Genomic DNA, 16,910 nt, shown 5'->3' with positions numbered 1-16,910 from the left:
GCGAGTCGAGGCAGCACCGCGCGTTGGAGGCGCGCGTGACGCTGCGCTCTTCGTCGCATCAAACCTATTTTTTGCGGTGATGAGCTTTGCCGCAATCAGAAGATAAGCACATCCATGGCGCCTTCAATGGGCGCTGGAACTCCACGCCAGTTTTCGCATCGGCGATGCGCGGACCAGGTCGGTATCATTTGCCTCTCCGGTCTGGGCCGCTGGCTCCTGTAAAAGGCGCCGTCGTACAGGTAGGATACGACACGCGTATGCAAGCACCAGGTGCTGCGGCTCCTTTGTTTGCCAGCAGCGGAGACCAACGCTGCGCTCAAACAACGATCGACACATCGCTCGCCAGATGCGCGGTAAGCAGCGCACTATCTCACGGCCTTCCCACTGCTGCATCCCACGGTTTTAGTCGCATATCCAAAATGGATCATTCCGAGCCTTGGACTCGAAGGTGGAGCTGCGTATGTATTTATGTAGATCCGTCCAGGAGCGCCCTTGACGCTGCTTGATACACGAGCGACGCAGTGTAGTTACAGGTAACGATACTGTACTGCATCCATCTCGAGAGATCGGGAAATGTACGGAGGGATCAGTCTGAAGTTTTGGTTCTCTGTGACCACGAGTTGGCCTCGCACCCATGAGTTGGCCTTCGCATCCGTCCATGATTGCTCACTGAGCAATGATCAGCGCCCCTGAGTCAGAGCAAGACCTCTGAGCTCGCCCGGTTTCACAAGTTTTGTGGCTCTATTCAACAGCGCGAGGCGCAGCTCCAGCCTTGTCTTGCAGCAGGGCTCTTGCTGTACATCAAGAATGGCTACAGTTGAAGTTGGACGAGAGTGTTTGTCACGTAAACAGCAAACCGTGGAGTACACAGCAACAAGGTACCGAAGCTGCATGAAATGAAGCACGAGCTGCTGAGAACCAGGAAAGTGGCAAGGTCTCTACTGCGCATTTGATGGCGTTGTCGCGGTTTGGTTCATACGTGGGTGTTGGGTCTCTACTTTTGTATCTGGAAGCGCTCCATTTTGTCGATGAGCCGGAGCTCCTGGAACGCGCTGGTGATGAATTCTCTGTAGCACAGCGGGTGCGTGCGTTTGTAGAGCTCACCAACCCAGGAGGCAGCTTCGTCGCTCTGCTTCGTCAGTGTCTGGCCGCTGTTCTCGGTGAGATACAGCGCCTCACTCGAGTACTTGAGCGCCAGACAGCCGTGCTCCCACGCGCGATTGTTCTCAAGCTGCCGGCGGCTGAGCATCTCCAGCACCTTGTAAAAGTCCTGTGCGTCCGCCTGCTCGGCCTTGGCGACGTCGATGGACATCGACTTGCCGCCGATCTTGAACTTGATCTCGCAATCGCGGTCCACGAGTCCCGCCGTCTCGAACTTGACGGCCGTGATGGTCTCGTGGCGGTAGTCGTAGCGCTCCGTGAGCTTGCGCGTGGTGGTCGAGTTGTTGCCGGCGATCTTGAGCAGCGCGTGGTTAGTGAACGTGAACTCCTCCTTCGTGGACTGCATGGAGAACATGATGCCCTCGCCCGGCAGCAAGTACTGCATGGCCAGGCACTGCGAGAAGTCGCGCATGACGTGGCACACGTCGCCAGCGCCGGACAAGTCTCCGGTAAGGCCCTTCAACATGGTCTTCTTCGGTTGAGGAGAGTGAGTGCGAGGAGCTTGGTCAATTGGGAAGTGAGCTCCTGCAAGTCGGAAACGCTACATCGACAGGCGCGGCACCCACAATGGTCGAGTTATAGCCGCGTTGTGAGGGACAATCGACTAATGCGGGCACTGCAACAGGTTGAACTGCATCCGTCTGGCTCACGAAATCCAGCGCCGCGGTACGGGCCCATGTCCGCTCGAGTGCAAAAATGCAGAGTGTATCCATTTAACGAAGAGGTCTTTGTCTGTGCGGCTGCAGACAGAGAGCACTTCCAGCTCGATGGATTTTCATCGCTGATGCGGCATCAGTGATGGCAGTTCCGGCCCGCCTCTGTCATTGTCTCTTTGGCGCGCCTGTTCACCAACCACCGCAGATCGCTCCCTACCATGTTCAAGGGCCTGACCAAAGACCTCACGGGCTCCGCGGACATCTGCAACACCGCCAAGGACTTCGGCAAGCTACACGCGGCGTCGTACCTGCTCCCGGGCGAGGACATCCTGTTCGCGTTCGAGTCGGCCAAAGAGGAGTTCGCCTTCACCAACGAGGCGCTGATCATGACGGTGGGCGAGAACGCCACCACAACGCGCAAGCTCGTGCAGCGCGCCACGTACCGAGACTGCCCCATCTCCGGCGTGCTCTTCGAGACAACGGGGCGCGTGGACCGCGACTGCGAGATCAAGTTCCACATCGGCGAGTTCGACGTGTCCATCGACATCGCCCGCAAGGAAGAGGAGTTCGTCAAGGGCTTCTACAAGACGCTGCTGCTGCTCGCCCGAGAGCAAAAGTCGCGCTCTCGCAGCTGGGGGCAAGCCGAGAAGGGGCTGGACGAAGCCGCGGACAGCTTGAAGATCTCTGCCGGGCACGACCTCGTGTCCCAAGCGACGTCGGCCGCCGAATGGCTCGAAAACGCCTTCAACCAGCGCAATCCTCGCTGCTATCGCGAAGTTATCACCGGCGCAATGGCTCAGACTGTCGCCGAGGGCAAGAAGTAGGTTGTATCCATAGGCAGGAGCTGTTGAATCCATGTCAAAACTATAGTTGCCTTTGCTAAATGAGGGTTTGTGTGGAGTATTACATAGTAAGTTGCTCAATGAGGGTGCACTTCAACTGTATCCATTGAAAATTGAGATTTCCGCTCTCACTTTGGATTCCGCAGCGCAATATGGGCAACACCAACTCGGCGATCAAGGGCCTGGCGTCCGACATCGCGGGCACGACGGACATCTGCGACGTGGTCTCGGACCTGTCGGGCGCGTGGGCGGCGTCGTACGTTCTGCCCGAGGAGGAGATCGTGTACGCGCTGCAGTCGGTGCGCCAGGAGTTCGCCTTCACGACGCGCGCTAATCACCGTGAGCGCCGAGACGTCCACGACGACGCGTAAGCTGGTGGAGAGGTATGAGTACAAGAACCACAGAGTGGAGAACGTGAAGTTCGAGTCCACAGGCGTCGTCGACCGCGACTGCGAGCTCCAGTTCAAGGTCGGGGAGACCAAGTTCAAGATCGACATCGAGCGCGGCAAGGAGGAGGAGGTCAAGGGTTTTTACAAGGCGCTCGTGCTGCTGGGACACAAGCAGGAGGAGAACGAGCTGGAGTGGGAGCTGGCGAAGCAGGCTGTCACCACGGCGAAAGACACCGTGCGCCTCTCGGAAGCTGGCAGGCAGAGTCTCAACCAGCAGTCGGACGAGACGCTCGGGTGGATGAGGGCTCAGTATGAGCGCACGCACCCGCACTGCTACAAAGACGTCACCAAGGGAGCTCTTGACGCGGCGAAGGCTGAGCCGGAGAAGGAGGTGTAAGATGCTGTGATATGTCGTTGGAGTGTTCCAATGTTTGCAGAGGATTATGGTGTGAGAGCGAACGTATGAAGCACAAGGTTACACTTTATTCGCCATCTTTACTTATTGAACTCAACTCATCACGAAACTCCTGCAGGTATACGGAATCGATCGACTAGCCACTGTATTCCGAGTGGCAGTACTCGGACGACGTTGAGTAAGATGAGTCGATGGCCGTGGAAGAGGTCGCTGTCAGGTGTTTATCCTTGTCTGGGGAATTCATGAGATCCTTGATCACCTCCAAGGGACTCATGGTTCTGGCTTGCTGCAGACAGAGACCGCAGAACGACACCTTGCGCTGCTCCATCTGAAGGTCGGGGCTGGTGAATGTCAACTTTCGCTGGATACGACATGAGCGGCACAGATAACCAGAACAGAGCTTGCACGTGCTGCCCTCGCTTCTGCCGTAGTCTCCGCGCCGAAGTTTCGAGATTGGTGTGCAGCACGTGACACAAATGTGGGCTCTACCTGGGGCTCCCAACTCCTTGGCCAATTCGTAGCGCTTCCCCAGGAGCCAGGATATCTTCTTCATCTTGCTGCAGTGGGCGTACTTCAGCACGGTCAGGTAGCCGGCGGCCATGCTGGGTACAACGAGTGCCTTGATCATGTCACCCGCAGGGTCAACAATTCCTGAGCCGTAGACCTCGACGGTGTCGGGCCCGAGCTGGCGAAAGATGCCACACACCGTCATGTTCGCGCGCACACGGTTCGGAAGTTCCTTTGTCTGTGGGAAGTTGATCGAATGGTAGATCTGGCAGCCAATGTGTTCACCATTCGACAGCTTGACGGTTTTCATGTACTCGATGTACACGTAGTCGCGATTCTTGACGAGAGTGGTCGAGTTGAAGGGGAGGTCAAGCTCGATCCACTTGATCGTCATGGATCGGAATGGGTCTTCTGGCGTTGGTTCTTCCAGCACAGCCAGGACGGCGCCACCGCTCATGTCTTCGACGTACGAGGCCTTGACTCGCATGGTCTCGAGAGTTGGGCTGTATGCGCCGAACATGCAGTCGTCGACGGTGCCCCAGGTTATCCCCGTCATCAGCAGCGCTGGGTGATCCGATACCACACCGGAGAGTGACGTTCGAATCGGTGGATCGCGCTCGAGGTAGACACGCGTATCCTCTCTCGTCTTGATATGCTTCCAGTCTTTCGGGTCGACCTTGGGACCACCATCGCTGATGAAAACTTCGTACTTGAGCACGCACTGATCGAAGAAGTTGTAGGCGAATTCCTTAAGCTGGGACCGGTCGACTTCGGACAGAGCGAGGTGCCCGAAGGGATTGACAACGAAGCGGTTCTTGCCCATTATGACCTGGCCGGAAGTTGGATGGTCTCAGTGGGGGCGTTACCGGCGGGTAAATCGGGAACTGAAGTTTGTTGTCATCGGTATCATTGCTCGCACTCTTAAGTCGGATGCCGCGTCCTCTGTTGGGATGCATACTCGCTTTCTTATCCTCCAAACCTGATAACTTGGCAGGAGCGCTAACGAAATCTCTGGCGTTCCAATTCCAGAGAGAGAAAAGAGAGTGGTTGCTTCCTCAAGCATGGCCCCGCCAGACTGACTCACCTCAGCTCAGTTGCGACTTATGAGAGGCTTCAAGCTGCTGTCGCTAACGCAGCATGGAGCTGAAGAGGATGGCGTTTTTCGGCGTCCTTATCCCCATGTAAACCCGAGTTCATCACTACTGTAAGGGCTTTATGCTTCCACCAACGCAGCTTGGCCGAGCATTTACTCTGACCTTGTGCATAAGCTTTTACTCGGTACAACAACTTGCACACGTGTACCAAGCGATCAACAACAAATCGATTTATGCGCTACGCCAGCATGACGTTGCCACGTTGCACTCGTCGGCTCGTGCAGGGGGCAGAGAAAGCAGAGATCAGCAGGTGAGGTCGGTGGTGGTTGTTGCCTCACGTTTGCTTGTCTGAGCAAGGTCACCAGTTTCGTCACCCTGGCCCCACATCCTAAACACCCCACCCCAAATCAATTGTCGGTAGAATTCTTTCGCGCTCGTGACGAAGTTGGTTGAAGCGTGCGAAAATGCGGCTGGTGGGTGGTTTAACAAGCGCCTACCCCCGTCCACTTGAGGCAGGCGGCAAATGTCAGACTAAGGAAAGTATCTCCGACCCGGCACCAATGCATTAGCTGACTCTATACGGAGAGACTAGCAGGCGGTTGTCCCTACGCTTGAGCTCCAACGTCCACTGCAGATGCGTCCACACACGCATTACACTACCGTACGGTCCACAGACGCAATGGTTTGCGACGAGTGCACGACTTCTCCAGCCAACCGACTACAGGTACTTATGCTGTACCTACAAACAAGGCACAAGTGTCCAATATTTGTCCTCACCGCCAGGGCCTTTTGAAGTTGCGTCCATCCGTTTTTTTTTAAACATTAAAATGCACGACGTGGCATCCTGACTCGCGACCGGAGCTGAAGCCCATCGAGCTCCTCGTATACTTAAGTAAGAACGCATGTGCTAGATATTTAGCCCAAGCATTCCTCGGTAATGCCGCCACATGTAAATTCATAACAGACGTACCTTGAAAACCCAATCCAACGATACCGACGCTCTCTTGAGACCAAGAGTTCTATCACAGCTCCTGGCCGTGCAAGTACTATAGTATCCGGATCAGACACGAGACCGAGCGGGGTAGGCTCTATCCTCGCGCAACCAGTGAATGAATGGCAGCTCTCTGGTGGCTTACCGACAGCGCAGTCTCCAATTTGCTGGTACCCCACCCCAGCAAGTACCCGTTCGCCCGAATCGGACTTACACGATCAGTTAGACCGACCAGCCATGGGCAAAGACCGCTTCGTCGTCAACCCGTTCGGAGACCTCAACCTCACGGAAGCAGACAGACAGGGCCTCAAGGACTTCGCGTTGAATTTCATTGACCAAAACATCGTGAAGTACGAGGCTTTCATCGGCGGTGACCGCACCAAGGTGGACCAGAAGAAGTGGAAGCTGATCAAGACCAAGGACGATGCTCGAGTGTACCTTGAACGCGACCCGATGATCCGGACAACCCCAGACGGAGTGAAGACCGACCACCCGGAGTTTCTTCTGACAGGAATTACTTGGGGAACCGTCGACGACTGCATGTTCGGGGCTGTGAACCCGACGCTCGAGTCCATGCGGATCAAGGCGTCCTATGTGGAGGACATGAGCGGTGGCGCAGTTCTGGCCTCTCTCGAGGAGCCCACCGTGGATGAGCCGTTCAACTCCATGAACGTCAAGTGGATGGAGATCGATCTCCCGTTCGCAGCGACCTCGCTCGTCAAGAACCGCGACTACGTTTACCTAGAGTGCACGAAGATGGTTCGGCTTTCGAACGGTGAACGTGTTGGCGTCATGATCTTCCACTCGGTCGACTTCCCGCAGACGAAGAAGCTCCCCGCTCGAGTGCGCGCCAATATCACCGTCTGCACGATCTTCCGCCAGATTGGAAACGACACCATTGACTTGTACGGGTCGGGTATTGTCGACGCTGGTGGCGAAATGATCAAGTCCCTCGTGATGCCGAGCATTGCCACCGGTTACCTGTCGACGCTCAAGTACGCCCACTGCAGCAAGATGAAGAAGATGTCGTGGATGTTGGCCAAGCGCTACGAGATGGCCAAGGAACTGGGCACCCCGACTCGAGCAAGCGTCTGCGTTACGTGCACGGCTCCTATTTCCAAGCTTCGAATCGGCGACTATGGCAAGGGAGAAAGCAGTACCTGCAAGCTTTGCGTGGGCTACCTATGTCGGTCCTGCCGGATCCAGCGCAAGTTGTGCTTCGTCGCTTCCGACATGCAGCTGCAGATGCGGAAGGTCTCTTTTTGCGGACTGTGCCTTCAGCAGGTGAGGAGCATGAGCCCGCTAGAGGTGGCGAGAGAACACGCCGCGGGCATCTGCAAGCAATTGTCTTCTTACTGTCACATCGACTCGTCTTACGCCAGCACGATGTCCGATTGAGAGGCAGACTGGTTTGTAGTGCATTTTTCTCGTCGATCTCTGGAAACACAAGTGGTTGCCGATGCCTACTACGGTAGTATAAGCTCGATGGGATTGCATTGTACATAACAGAAAATAATGCAATGTAATGTATTCAGCTGACTCAATGGAGTAGAGCCTTAGTTATAGACGATTACCTATCGTTGTCAGATTCCAAAATTTGACGGGTCGCGGAGAAGTGTCAGGGGTCGCCTCCAAGGATCTCCGGATCGTTGGCCTCCCTGGGAGGAATCCTCCCTCGGGAGCCCAGGGAGGAGCAATACGACAGCAATGGCATCTTCCTTATTTTGCTCTTGCCCCCCCCCCCCGGCGCTACACAGTAATTATCCGTGGCACAACGTACCGGTATGTACGGTCTCAATTCTGCTACCGATTGCTGCAACGCCTGCTCGCGGCCTTGCTCCCATTTGAGCGGGGAATGTTGAAGCCCGTGGAAGGACCCTGGTTTCCGGCTACAGGTTCGAGGCGTCCCAACTTGGGACCCTAGTGCTGACAGCACGACACTCACTTGTGTCGAGCATTCGTAAGACAGTTTGACGACAAACCAAATCTAGTGATTTGATTGGCGAATAGTACGACTTGCCAATTCTGTTGGCACTGCCAGGCGCAGAGTGCTCGCAGGCTCTGCTAGGAAGGCCCGCGTTCCTCTTCGCTACTCTTTTTGATGCATTTCGTTGCACTTCGTATCCTGACTAATATCGGGCGCAGCATAGTAGTGGTAGTAATGATTGGCGGTTCGACAGAACTGTGCGGAGGAGCGCTGCGACACCAACAAACTCCCTCTACATATTTAAAACACCACGGCGAGCTTAGATCGTTTAGATTTCCTAGTACTACAGTAGCAGACCGAGCAAACTGGTAAGCGCCTTCAGCCGGGCTGATCAATTACTTTAGCTTTGGCATTTTTCATGTATTCCCGAGAAGTTTCGCCGCTCATTTGACTCTTAGAGGCCCTCACGTCGTTTTGTAGTTATTTGTTTGCGACACCACCAACAGCTTACCTACACGTGGCCGCGGGTGAGGTCGGTGGTGTCCACTACCGACGTAGGTGGAGCTGCAGCAGTGTGCGCCTCCGGGAGTAAGGTAGCCAAGCAAACCGCAACAAATACAAATACAAATACAAATACAAATACAAATACCAAGACTGGCTGACGCTGCCTTGTTGCTACTACAAAACAGTTCATTTCATGACTTTGGTAAGATCCCATAATGTATTGATTGTCTACTCCCTCGCGTCCTCCGACAACGCCTCGGTGCGGAGCATGTGTGCGCGCTCGTCGTGCACTGCTTCGCTCGGAGGCGTCCTCAGAGGACACGACAGGGTTCGTGGGCCGCACTACCGGAGGAAGAGGGGCTCTATTTGGTTATGCATTAACTAGAATTCACTATAAAGCCCTGAACGTTTTGTTTGTCAAGCTGGGCTGATGGTTCGGGTGCATTAATTTCTTAACCATTCTCAAACAAGCGTGTACATTGTAGTTGGCAGTAGGGCCGCACTACCGACTACATGTTCGTGCTTGTGAGCGCCGGCTCGACTGTAGGTGGCACGAGCAATTCAAAAACGGCAAAGCGGTTGTCCTCGGGGCTCAACGGAGGAACGCACGCAACGACACTACCCTCTGAAAGTTTTGGCCAATCGCATGGTGCAAATTGTTGTCCGACAAACTGTCTTACGTTTTGACGGACAAAATACAATGGAGCCACTGGTATACTAAAACGAAGATGTAGCCAAAATGCGTTGATTGCAAAACATAAGACGCTTTGTCTTACGGTAGGCTCTCTGGGGCTAAGTATCGTCTTACGAAAGAGCATGAATCATAGCGTGCACCGCACTAAAAAAAACATGATGCAATTGTAAGTGTGAGGCGAACGTTGAAGTTGCTACCCCTCGTGCCTCTACATTTCCAGCGTATGGTTTACAGTACAGATACTTCATGCACCAGCATGGCATCTATGATGGATAGATCGTTTGTCTTCCATTGGAGTTCGTAGGAAACCCGTCCCTTTGCCGATGCAGAGCCACGCAGCGGCATTGGTGGTGCGGAGCCTCGGGATCCCCAGAGAAAGCCCTTGCGCCGGCGCACCTTCAATTCGAAAGACGGGTCTGCACCGAAAAAAACTCGAAACAAAGCTCGAGCTCAGCTCAACGCCGCGATTCTCCGTACTCTGCGCGTCGTTGCCAGCGTTCAAATCCTCCGTGCGCTCCGCAGCCTCAAAGAAGGTCCTGTCATGACATCATACCCAGGAGAGAGAGAAAAGGATCTCCAACTCACCCGGGGGGTGACTCCAGGAACAAGTGCAACAAGTCTTTCATATGGTCAAGTTTGACTGCGCAACTCCAGTCTCCTCTCCTGCGGTCTTATCGCCTTCAGCCGGCGCCACCTCAGCGCTAAAGAAGGGGGCGAACCTCCCTGCTGTGGGGGTGTGTGCAGCGCCACCTGCTCGTGTAACTTATTATTTGTAAGTTTAAGCTTTTGCCAGCTTCTGGGCCTCGCTCGACTTCTAATTTCCAAGTCAAAATGGGGATTTGTACGGCAAAAGACAGGGCCTGAGGTCCTGACACGACCATGATAACCGCGGCGGGCAGCCCACCCCTCCCGCGTTCAGCTGACGTCAAGGTCGAGATCACTTGTCGATCCTCAGGCTTTCGCGCTGTGCCCGAGTCTCGGCAACCTCACATTACACAACTCTCGGCCATGGTCAAGGAGCGCTTCATCCCGAGTCCGTTCGGCGACCTGATCCTGTCGGACGCCGACAAGGTCGCGCTCAAGGACTTCGCCTACAACTTTTTCGACCAGCAGGTGAGCAAATACGAGGACTTTATCGCGCACGGGGGCCCCAAAGTCGATGAGCGCGAGTGGAAGTACATGAAGTCCAAGGAGGGTACGCGTGTGTACGTGGAGCGGAACCCCGTCGTGCGCGAGTCTCAGATGGGCTCCAAGACGACCGACTACCCGGCGCTGTTGATGACGGGAACCACGTGGGGCACCGTCGACGATTGCATGTTCGGTGCGGTGGCTACGACTACCGAAGCGATGCGTGTTAAGGCATCGTACGTCAAGGATATGAGTGGTGGCTCGGTGCTGGCGGTGCTCGAGAAGCCCACCGCGGAGGAGCCCTTCCGGTCGCTGAATGTTCGGTGGATCGAGCTCGACCTGCCGTTCGCGTCGACGCCACTGATCAAGAACCGCGACTACGTCTACGTCGAGTACATGAACATGGTGCGCTTGTCTAATGGGGAGCGCATCGGCTGCCAGATCTACCACTCGGTCAACTTCCCGCAGACCGGGGATCTGCCAGGCCGCGTGCGAGCGAACATGACTGTGTGCGGCATCTTCCGACAGATCGGCCCCGACCTCGTCGAGGCGTACGGCTCCGGCATCGTGGACCCGGCAGGAGACATGATCAAGACGCTCGTGGTGCCCAGTATGACGACGGGATACCTGACCATTCTCAAGTACGCTCACTGCAGCGAGATGAAGAAGATCACGTGGCTGCTGCGGAAGCGCCACGCTGCTATCAAAGAGTCCGGAGTTCGACCCCACCGCCCTCCAGCGTGCGTCACGTGCACGGCCTCCATCTCCAAAACCAATGGTATAACCAAGCAGGGACACTCGTGCAAACTGTGTGGAGGCTACTTGTGCCGTTCGTGCCGAGTCCAACGGAAGGTCGCGATCGTCGGCGTCGCCGGCTTCCTGGACCAGCACAAGGTGACATTCTGCGGCCGCTGTCTGCAGCAGGTGCGACAGATGAGTCCCGTGGAGATCGCGCAGGAGTACGCCACGGGCTTCGGCAAGCAGACCATTTCGGTCGCTAGCATCACCTCGTCCCTATCGTCGAGCTCCATGTCTGAGTAACAGAGATACCCACCCTCGACCAAAGCTGTGAGCAGCATCTATTGGCGACCGCCTCGACACGTGCAGCGAAGTAGGCCGATGCACGCGTGCCCAAATCGCCCACCTTTTATTGTTTCTTTATTCCTGTAACACTTCAAGATGGTCCAGTTGTCCTTTTTCCCTTCTCGAAACATTTTTCTCGAGGTGCTGGTCAACTTTAACACGCACTCGCCGCCGCTGCAATTCCTCTCTTTTGGCTCCAGGTATGGATGGGCAAGGCGGAGCCAGTGCTTTTGCCTTCGTTGCCGTCGTGCACTTGAGGCAGGCGCCTTGTGTTCGACTGGTGTTTTACGGCGCACAAACAAGGCTTTGAATAGTGGCACACCCCGCAACGTTAGACGATGGGGAGCATGGGGGAGCTCCTCACTTTCCCAGAACCCTCCAGGGGCTCAAGTGTAGGCTTGGACATAGGGAGACAGATACTGCCGCAGATACATGCCCCCACAGCACCGCGCCGCGGAGGCGGAGCCGGACGCGGCGTCCGCTGCCTTCCACGAGCTCCGGAGTCCGCGCGGGGCGTCCACGACCACCCAGCGCGCTGATGACGGAACGCCGCAGCCTGAAGAGGACAAGGCGAGTCCGCTGGACTCGGCCAATTTGCTGTCGGTCGCGACGATCTGGTGGCTGCAGCCGCTGCTCTGGCGTGGGTACAAGTCCCCGTTAACTGAAGACAGCGTGTGGGATTTACCCAAGAAGGACCAATCTCGTCGTCTGCAAGGACGATTCGATGACTCATGGACCAAACAAGAACTCAAGTTAAAGAACAAGAAGAAACAGAAACGCCCGAACGTCAACGTGGCGCTGTGGGAAGCCACCAAGGACAAGATCGCGGTGGCCACGGCGCTCTACATGGTCAGCGCCACGCTCACTCTGCTGCAGCCGTTCCTGATCAAGGCCATCCTTGAGAACCTCGAGGACGAGAGCAACTTGTTCGGCATCTCGTCGGGCTACGGTCTGGCCGTGTTTCTGGGCTGCGTGGCCTTCTGCGGCGCCACAGCGATCAATTCGGCCCAGTTCCTGACTGCGAGAGCGGGCTGCAACGCCCGCATGGTGGTGATCAACAGCGTCTTCCAGAAGATATTGAGACTCAGTGCGACGGCGAGACGCACGATGAACAGCGGAGAGGTCGTGACGCTGGCGGGGGTTGATAGCGAGCGCGTCATGGAGGCGTATACTATTGGGTTGTGGTGCATCATCTCGCCTATTATCCTGGTCGCGGTGTGCATCTTGATCGGGACGCAGATGGGGGTCTACGTGGGGCTGGCGGTCGCTGTCACGAGCGTCGCCATCATGTACGGAGCCTTCATGACGTCCAAGCACATTGGGATCTACAGGCGGCGGATCTCCAAGATCAGCGCCAACCGAGTGAAACTCACGAATGAGGTGCTGCTGGGCATCCGCGTGATCAAGTTTTACGCCTGGGAGAACTCCATTAACGAGACCATCCGGAAGATTCGAGACGAAGAGGTGGCGCTCATGCGGAGCTACAACTACTTGCGGCTGACCAACGCCGTGCTCATGTTCCTGGCGCCCACGATCCTGAACATGGTCTGCTTTCTCGTGTACATCCTGCTGGGCAACACCCTGGACGTGGCGACGGCGTTTGTGATCCTCGCACTCACAAACTCGTGCAAGATGGCCTTCAGTATCTTCGCGAACGCTTCGGTGGCTGTGTCGGAGGCGATCACCTCAACCGGCCGCCTATCGGACTTCTTGGTGTCAGGGGAAGTGGAAGAACGCACGCACGAACTCAATCTGGAGCACGACAAAGCCGTCGTATCCTTCCAAGACGCAGACTTCCAGTGGGTCGAGGATACGCCAGCTCCAACGCTCTCGAACATCACGTTCACGCTCAAAACTGGAACGCTCACAGTCGTGGTCGGGCCCGTCGGCAGCGGCAAATCCAGCCTCGTCAATGCCATCCTCGGTGAAATGCACCAACTGCGTGGAACGCGGGAAGTGCGCGGCGACGTGGCGTACGCGAGTCAGCAGGCCTGGATCCAGAACCTAGCCGTGCGTGACAACATCCTCTTCGGCGAGTCGTACGACGCGGATCATTACAGTCGCGTGGTCACAGCGTGTCAATTGCTACCGGACTTTGAGATGCTGGAGCAAGGCGACCAGACGGAGATTGGAGAGCGTGGCATCAACCTCAGCGGCGGCCAGAAGGCTCGCGTCGGTATCGCTCGAGCCATGTACCGCGCTCGTAACTTTGACTTCGTGGTGCTGGACGACCCGTTGAGCGCTTTGGACGTGCACGTGGCGAACGCGGTGTTCTCGGATGGTCTGATGGGTATTGCACAGGGAACGACGCGATTACTGGTTTTGAACTCGCATTACCACTTGTTGCAGTACGCAGATCGGGTGTTGGTGATGTCGGATGGACAGATCGTTGGCGATGGCACTCTGGAGCAGCTTAGAGGCGAGTTCTCCTTCCTTGCGACCTCACCACGAGGCAAAATAACTGATGCTTCGGAAGACACAGAGCAAGGAGAAGTGAAGAATGAAGGGAAGCAGCGTACGATTGAAGCTGCGTTAACAAAGGACGAAGGAGGAGCCGACGTAAAGAAGAGCAAGACGCCTAAGAAGCTGATCGCGGAGGAGGATCGACGAGTCGGCTCTGTGAAGATGAAAACGTACGTCAACTACCTGGCTGCGTCGGAGTGGAATGGCTACGTGTTAACCGCAACGATCTTCATCCTGTTCACAGTTGCCCAAGTCTCGCTGTTCTTCTGCGACTGGTTCTTGAGTCAATGGTCCAAGGGCGCTGTAGACCTCAGTCAGAAGAACTCGATGGCTGTCTACGTGGGGATTGTCGTGGCGTCTTTGATCTTGACGTTCATCCGCTGTGTGTACTACATGGAGATCTGCATGCGGTGCTCAGGCAAGCTGCACTTCAACTACATCCGTAAGGTGCTGGGAGCCCCAGTCACCACGTTCTTCGACGTGACTCCGGTGGGTCGGATCCTGAACCGATTCTCGCGAGATCTGGACCAAGTGGACAACCCGCTGCCGTATTTCAGTCTGTGGATGATGCTCTACATCTTCCAGATGTCATCGGCATTCATCGTGTGCGCCGCTGCAGACCCGTACGTGCTGATCCTGTACATCCCTGTGGGCTACGCCTTCATGTTTGCAATCAGGATCTACCAGTCCTCTGCGCGAGAGCTCAAGCGCCTGGACAGTACCTCCCGCTCTCCGTTCTTGAACCTCGTGTCGGAGACGATTTCTGGCATTGAGACGGTGCGGTCCTACAAAATGGTGGAGCAGTTCTCCGCTCACTGCGAAGAGCTGCTGAACAACAACGCCAAGTTCTTCCTCTTGTTCCAGTCGTCCTCGCGGTGGTTTGCAATGCGAACGGACTGGCTGGTGTCGGTGATTATCGCTGCGGTGGCGATTCTAGCGATTGCGACCAAGTCCAGTTTGGGAGCCGCGGTTGCAGGTTTGGGCCTCACGTACGCGTCGCAGCTAACCTCCAGCTTCCAGCGCATGACCACCTTGACGACTCAGGTGGAGAACATCATGACCTGCTTCGAACGCATTGCCCACTACGCCTCTCTCGATGAAGAAGGATACACGCGTGTAGCCAGCAACAAGGACTCGCTAGCTGCGGAGTGGCCCCGGACTGGTGCGGTTGTCTTCGAGAACGTCTCTATGAGATACCGTGACGACCTCCCTCTCGTACTAAAGGGAGTATCTTTCTCCGTCGCGAGTGGTGAAAAGGTCGGCATCTGCGGTCGCACTGGGTCTGGCAAGAGCTCGCTCATGAGCGTTTTGTTCCGCGTCGTGGAGATTCCAACGACTGGCCGCGTTCTCATCGACGGGGTGGACATCTCCACTATCACTGTGCACCAGCTCCGGACCAAGCTGACCATCATCCCGCAGGACCCGATGCTGTTCAGTGGTTCACTGCGAATGAACCTCGACCCCTTCGCTGAGAAGAGTGACGCAGAGCTGCATGAAGTGCTCCGCAAGGTGCACTTGTCCGATACAGTGGCTGGGTGGGGCAAAGGTCTTGACTACGAGGTAGCCGAGAAGGGCGAGAACCTGTCTGTGGGTCAGCGTCAGTTGCTGTGTATCGCTCGCGCGCTGATCCGAGACAGCAAGGTGATCGTGATGGACGAAGCCACCGCGAACGTGGACCAGGAGTCGGACAAGCTCATCCAGCAGACGATGAAGGAGAGCTTCGGCGGCGGAGACTGCACGGTGCTGTGCATCGCGCACCGCATCGAGACGATCATGGACAGCGACAAGATTTTGGTGCTGGATGGAGGGGAGGTGGTGGAGTATGATACGCCGTCGGCGTTGCTGCAAGTTAAGGGCGGTGTGTTCCAGTCGCTTGTGGAGTCCGGCAAAGTCGTTGGTGTTCTGGAATAATAATACATTGTAGATTTTGAAGATTCTAGGAACTCCTTGCTATGTAATCAGAAACGAGCCTTCACAGCGCTCGATATGATGAACGCGAACACTCCTCTTGGATCCCAAAGTATCTGAGACGGGGTGCACTTAGCAGAGCCGCACGTTGCTCAGTTCGATTCGTCAGTTGAGCCCCAAATGCCGTCCGAAGGTCGGTTGAATGAGTCCGATGCCAGCTATCGCGAGGTCAAGACGCCTCGAGTGAGCAATGACACGACCTCGACCCTGTCGGTACCGGACGAGAGTCGCCGCAATCCTTTGGACACTGCCAACATCTTGTCCATCGCGACGATCTGGTGGCTGCAGCCGATGCTGATGCGCGGCTACAAGTCGTCCCTGGACGAAGACAGCGTGTGGGACCTCCCGGAGGTGGACAAGGCCCACCCCCTACAGGAACGCTTCGACGCAGCGTACTTGGCGGAAGCTGAGAAGATCAAGACCAAGGCCCACAAGAAGAAGGCGACTCCGAAGCGACCGAACGTCAACTTCGCGTTGTGGCAGGCTACGAAGGACACGTACGTGACGGCTCTCGCGTGCTACTCGGTTAACTCGGTGTTGGTGCTGATCCAGCCGTTCCTGATCAAGGCCATCCTACAGAACATGGAGGGGCAGAGCAACCTCTTCGGCATCTCTTCGGGCTACGCTCTAGCTGTGTTGCTCGGCTGCGTGGCCTTCTGCGCGGCCACAGCGATCAATTCGGGGCAGTTTCTCACTGCGAGGGCTGGGTGCAACGCGCGCATGGTCGTCATCAACAGCGCGTACCAGAAGCTCCTTCGTCTGTCGGCCACAGCGAGGCGGACGATGAACAACGGGGAGGTCGTGACGATCGCTGGAGTTGACAGCGAGAGGGTCATGGAGGCCTACAGACTCGGACTGTGGACCATCATGTCCCCTCTCATTTTGATTGCCGTGTGCATCCTGGTCAGTACTCAAATGGGGGCGTACGTGGGGCTTGCAGTGGCTGTGGTGAGTGCCGGGATCCTCTGGGGGGCCTTCACCTCGTCCCGGAACATTGGCGTCTACCGTCGACGCATCTCGAAGATTGGGGCGAATCGCGTGAAACTTACGAACGAAGTTCTGCTGGGCATTCGGGTGATCAAGTTCTA

The 16,910-nt window shown here is 56.1% G+C and overlaps 7 protein-coding genes across 7 annotated transcripts; 5 read left to right on the top strand and 2 right to left on the bottom strand.

The window, feature by feature from the left end:
• Positions 1-994: 994 nt before the first annotated feature.
• On the bottom strand, positions 995-1,627 carry PHYSODRAFT_503999 (hypothetical protein; the record flags this gene model as incomplete). Its single annotated transcript, XM_009529035.1, has 1 exon — positions 995-1,627. The coding sequence occupies one exon, from the start codon at positions 1,625-1,627 to the stop codon at positions 995-997; it is 633 nt and encodes a 210-aa protein (XP_009527330.1).
• A 378-nt stretch (positions 1,628-2,005) lies between these two features.
• On the top strand, positions 2,006-2,769 carry PHYSODRAFT_559231 (hypothetical protein; the record flags this gene model as incomplete). The annotated part of the gene is made up of 2 exons (XM_009529034.1): positions 2,006-2,637; positions 2,733-2,769. The coding sequence occupies exons 1-2, from the start codon at positions 2,036-2,038 to the stop codon at positions 2,767-2,769; spliced, it is 639 nt and encodes a 212-aa protein (XP_009527329.1). The 5' UTR covers positions 2,006-2,035.
• A 42-nt stretch (positions 2,770-2,811) lies between these two features.
• PHYSODRAFT_332095 (hypothetical protein) lies at positions 2,812-3,445 on the top strand (the record flags this gene model as incomplete). The annotated part of the gene is made up of 2 exons (XM_009529033.1): positions 2,812-3,026; positions 3,064-3,445. The coding sequence occupies 2 exons, from the start codon at positions 2,812-2,814 to the stop codon at positions 3,443-3,445; spliced, it is 597 nt and encodes a 198-aa protein (XP_009527328.1).
• Positions 3,446-3,518: 73 nt separating this feature from the next.
• On the bottom strand, positions 3,519-4,793 carry PHYSODRAFT_544179 (hypothetical protein; the record flags this gene model as incomplete). The annotated part of the gene is made up of 1 exon (XM_009529032.1): positions 3,519-4,793. One exon carries the CDS (start codon positions 4,791-4,793, stop codon positions 3,600-3,602), a length of 1,194 nt encoding a protein of 397 aa, XP_009527327.1. The 3' UTR covers positions 3,519-3,599.
• A 1,433-nt stretch (positions 4,794-6,226) lies between these two features.
• On the top strand, positions 6,227-7,562 carry PHYSODRAFT_354660 (hypothetical protein). Its single transcript, XM_009529031.1, has one exon. The coding sequence runs from the start codon at positions 6,293-6,295 to the stop codon at positions 7,451-7,453; it is 1,161 nt and encodes a 386-aa protein (XP_009527326.1). The 5' UTR covers positions 6,227-6,292; the 3' UTR covers positions 7,454-7,562.
• Positions 7,563-10,188: 2,626 nt separating this feature from the next.
• Positions 10,189-11,349, top strand: PHYSODRAFT_332092 (hypothetical protein; the record flags this gene model as incomplete). Its single annotated transcript, XM_009529030.1, has 1 exon — positions 10,189-11,349. One exon carries the CDS (start codon positions 10,189-10,191, stop codon positions 11,347-11,349), a length of 1,161 nt encoding a protein of 386 aa, XP_009527325.1.
• A 474-nt stretch (positions 11,350-11,823) lies between these two features.
• On the top strand, positions 11,824-15,765 carry PHYSODRAFT_497918 (multidrug resistance protein ABC superfamily; the record flags this gene model as incomplete). Its single annotated transcript, XM_009529029.1, has 5 exons — positions 11,824-12,642; positions 12,706-12,789; positions 12,841-13,104; positions 13,201-13,884; positions 13,990-15,765. 5 exons carry the CDS (start codon positions 11,824-11,826, stop codon positions 15,763-15,765), a joined length of 3,627 nt encoding a protein of 1,208 aa, XP_009527324.1.
• Positions 15,766-16,910: the final 1,145 nt, after the last annotated feature.

This window comes from Phytophthora sojae (assembly GCF_000149755.1).
Source record: "Phytophthora sojae unplaced genomic scaffold PHYSOscaffold_4, whole genome shotgun sequence".
Lineage (NCBI taxonomy): Eukaryota > Oomycota > Peronosporomycetes > Peronosporales > Peronosporaceae > Phytophthora > Phytophthora sojae.
The sequence above is the reverse complement of the archived record's forward strand: the minus strand, read 5'-3'. Positions and strand labels throughout refer to the sequence as shown.

What these genes read in the sequence shown, in the direction of transcription:
- PHYSODRAFT_354660 (XM_009529031.1), top strand. Translation starts at nt 6,293, where the DNA reads ATGGGCAAAGACCGCTTCGTCGTCAACCCGTTCGGAGACCTCAACCTC.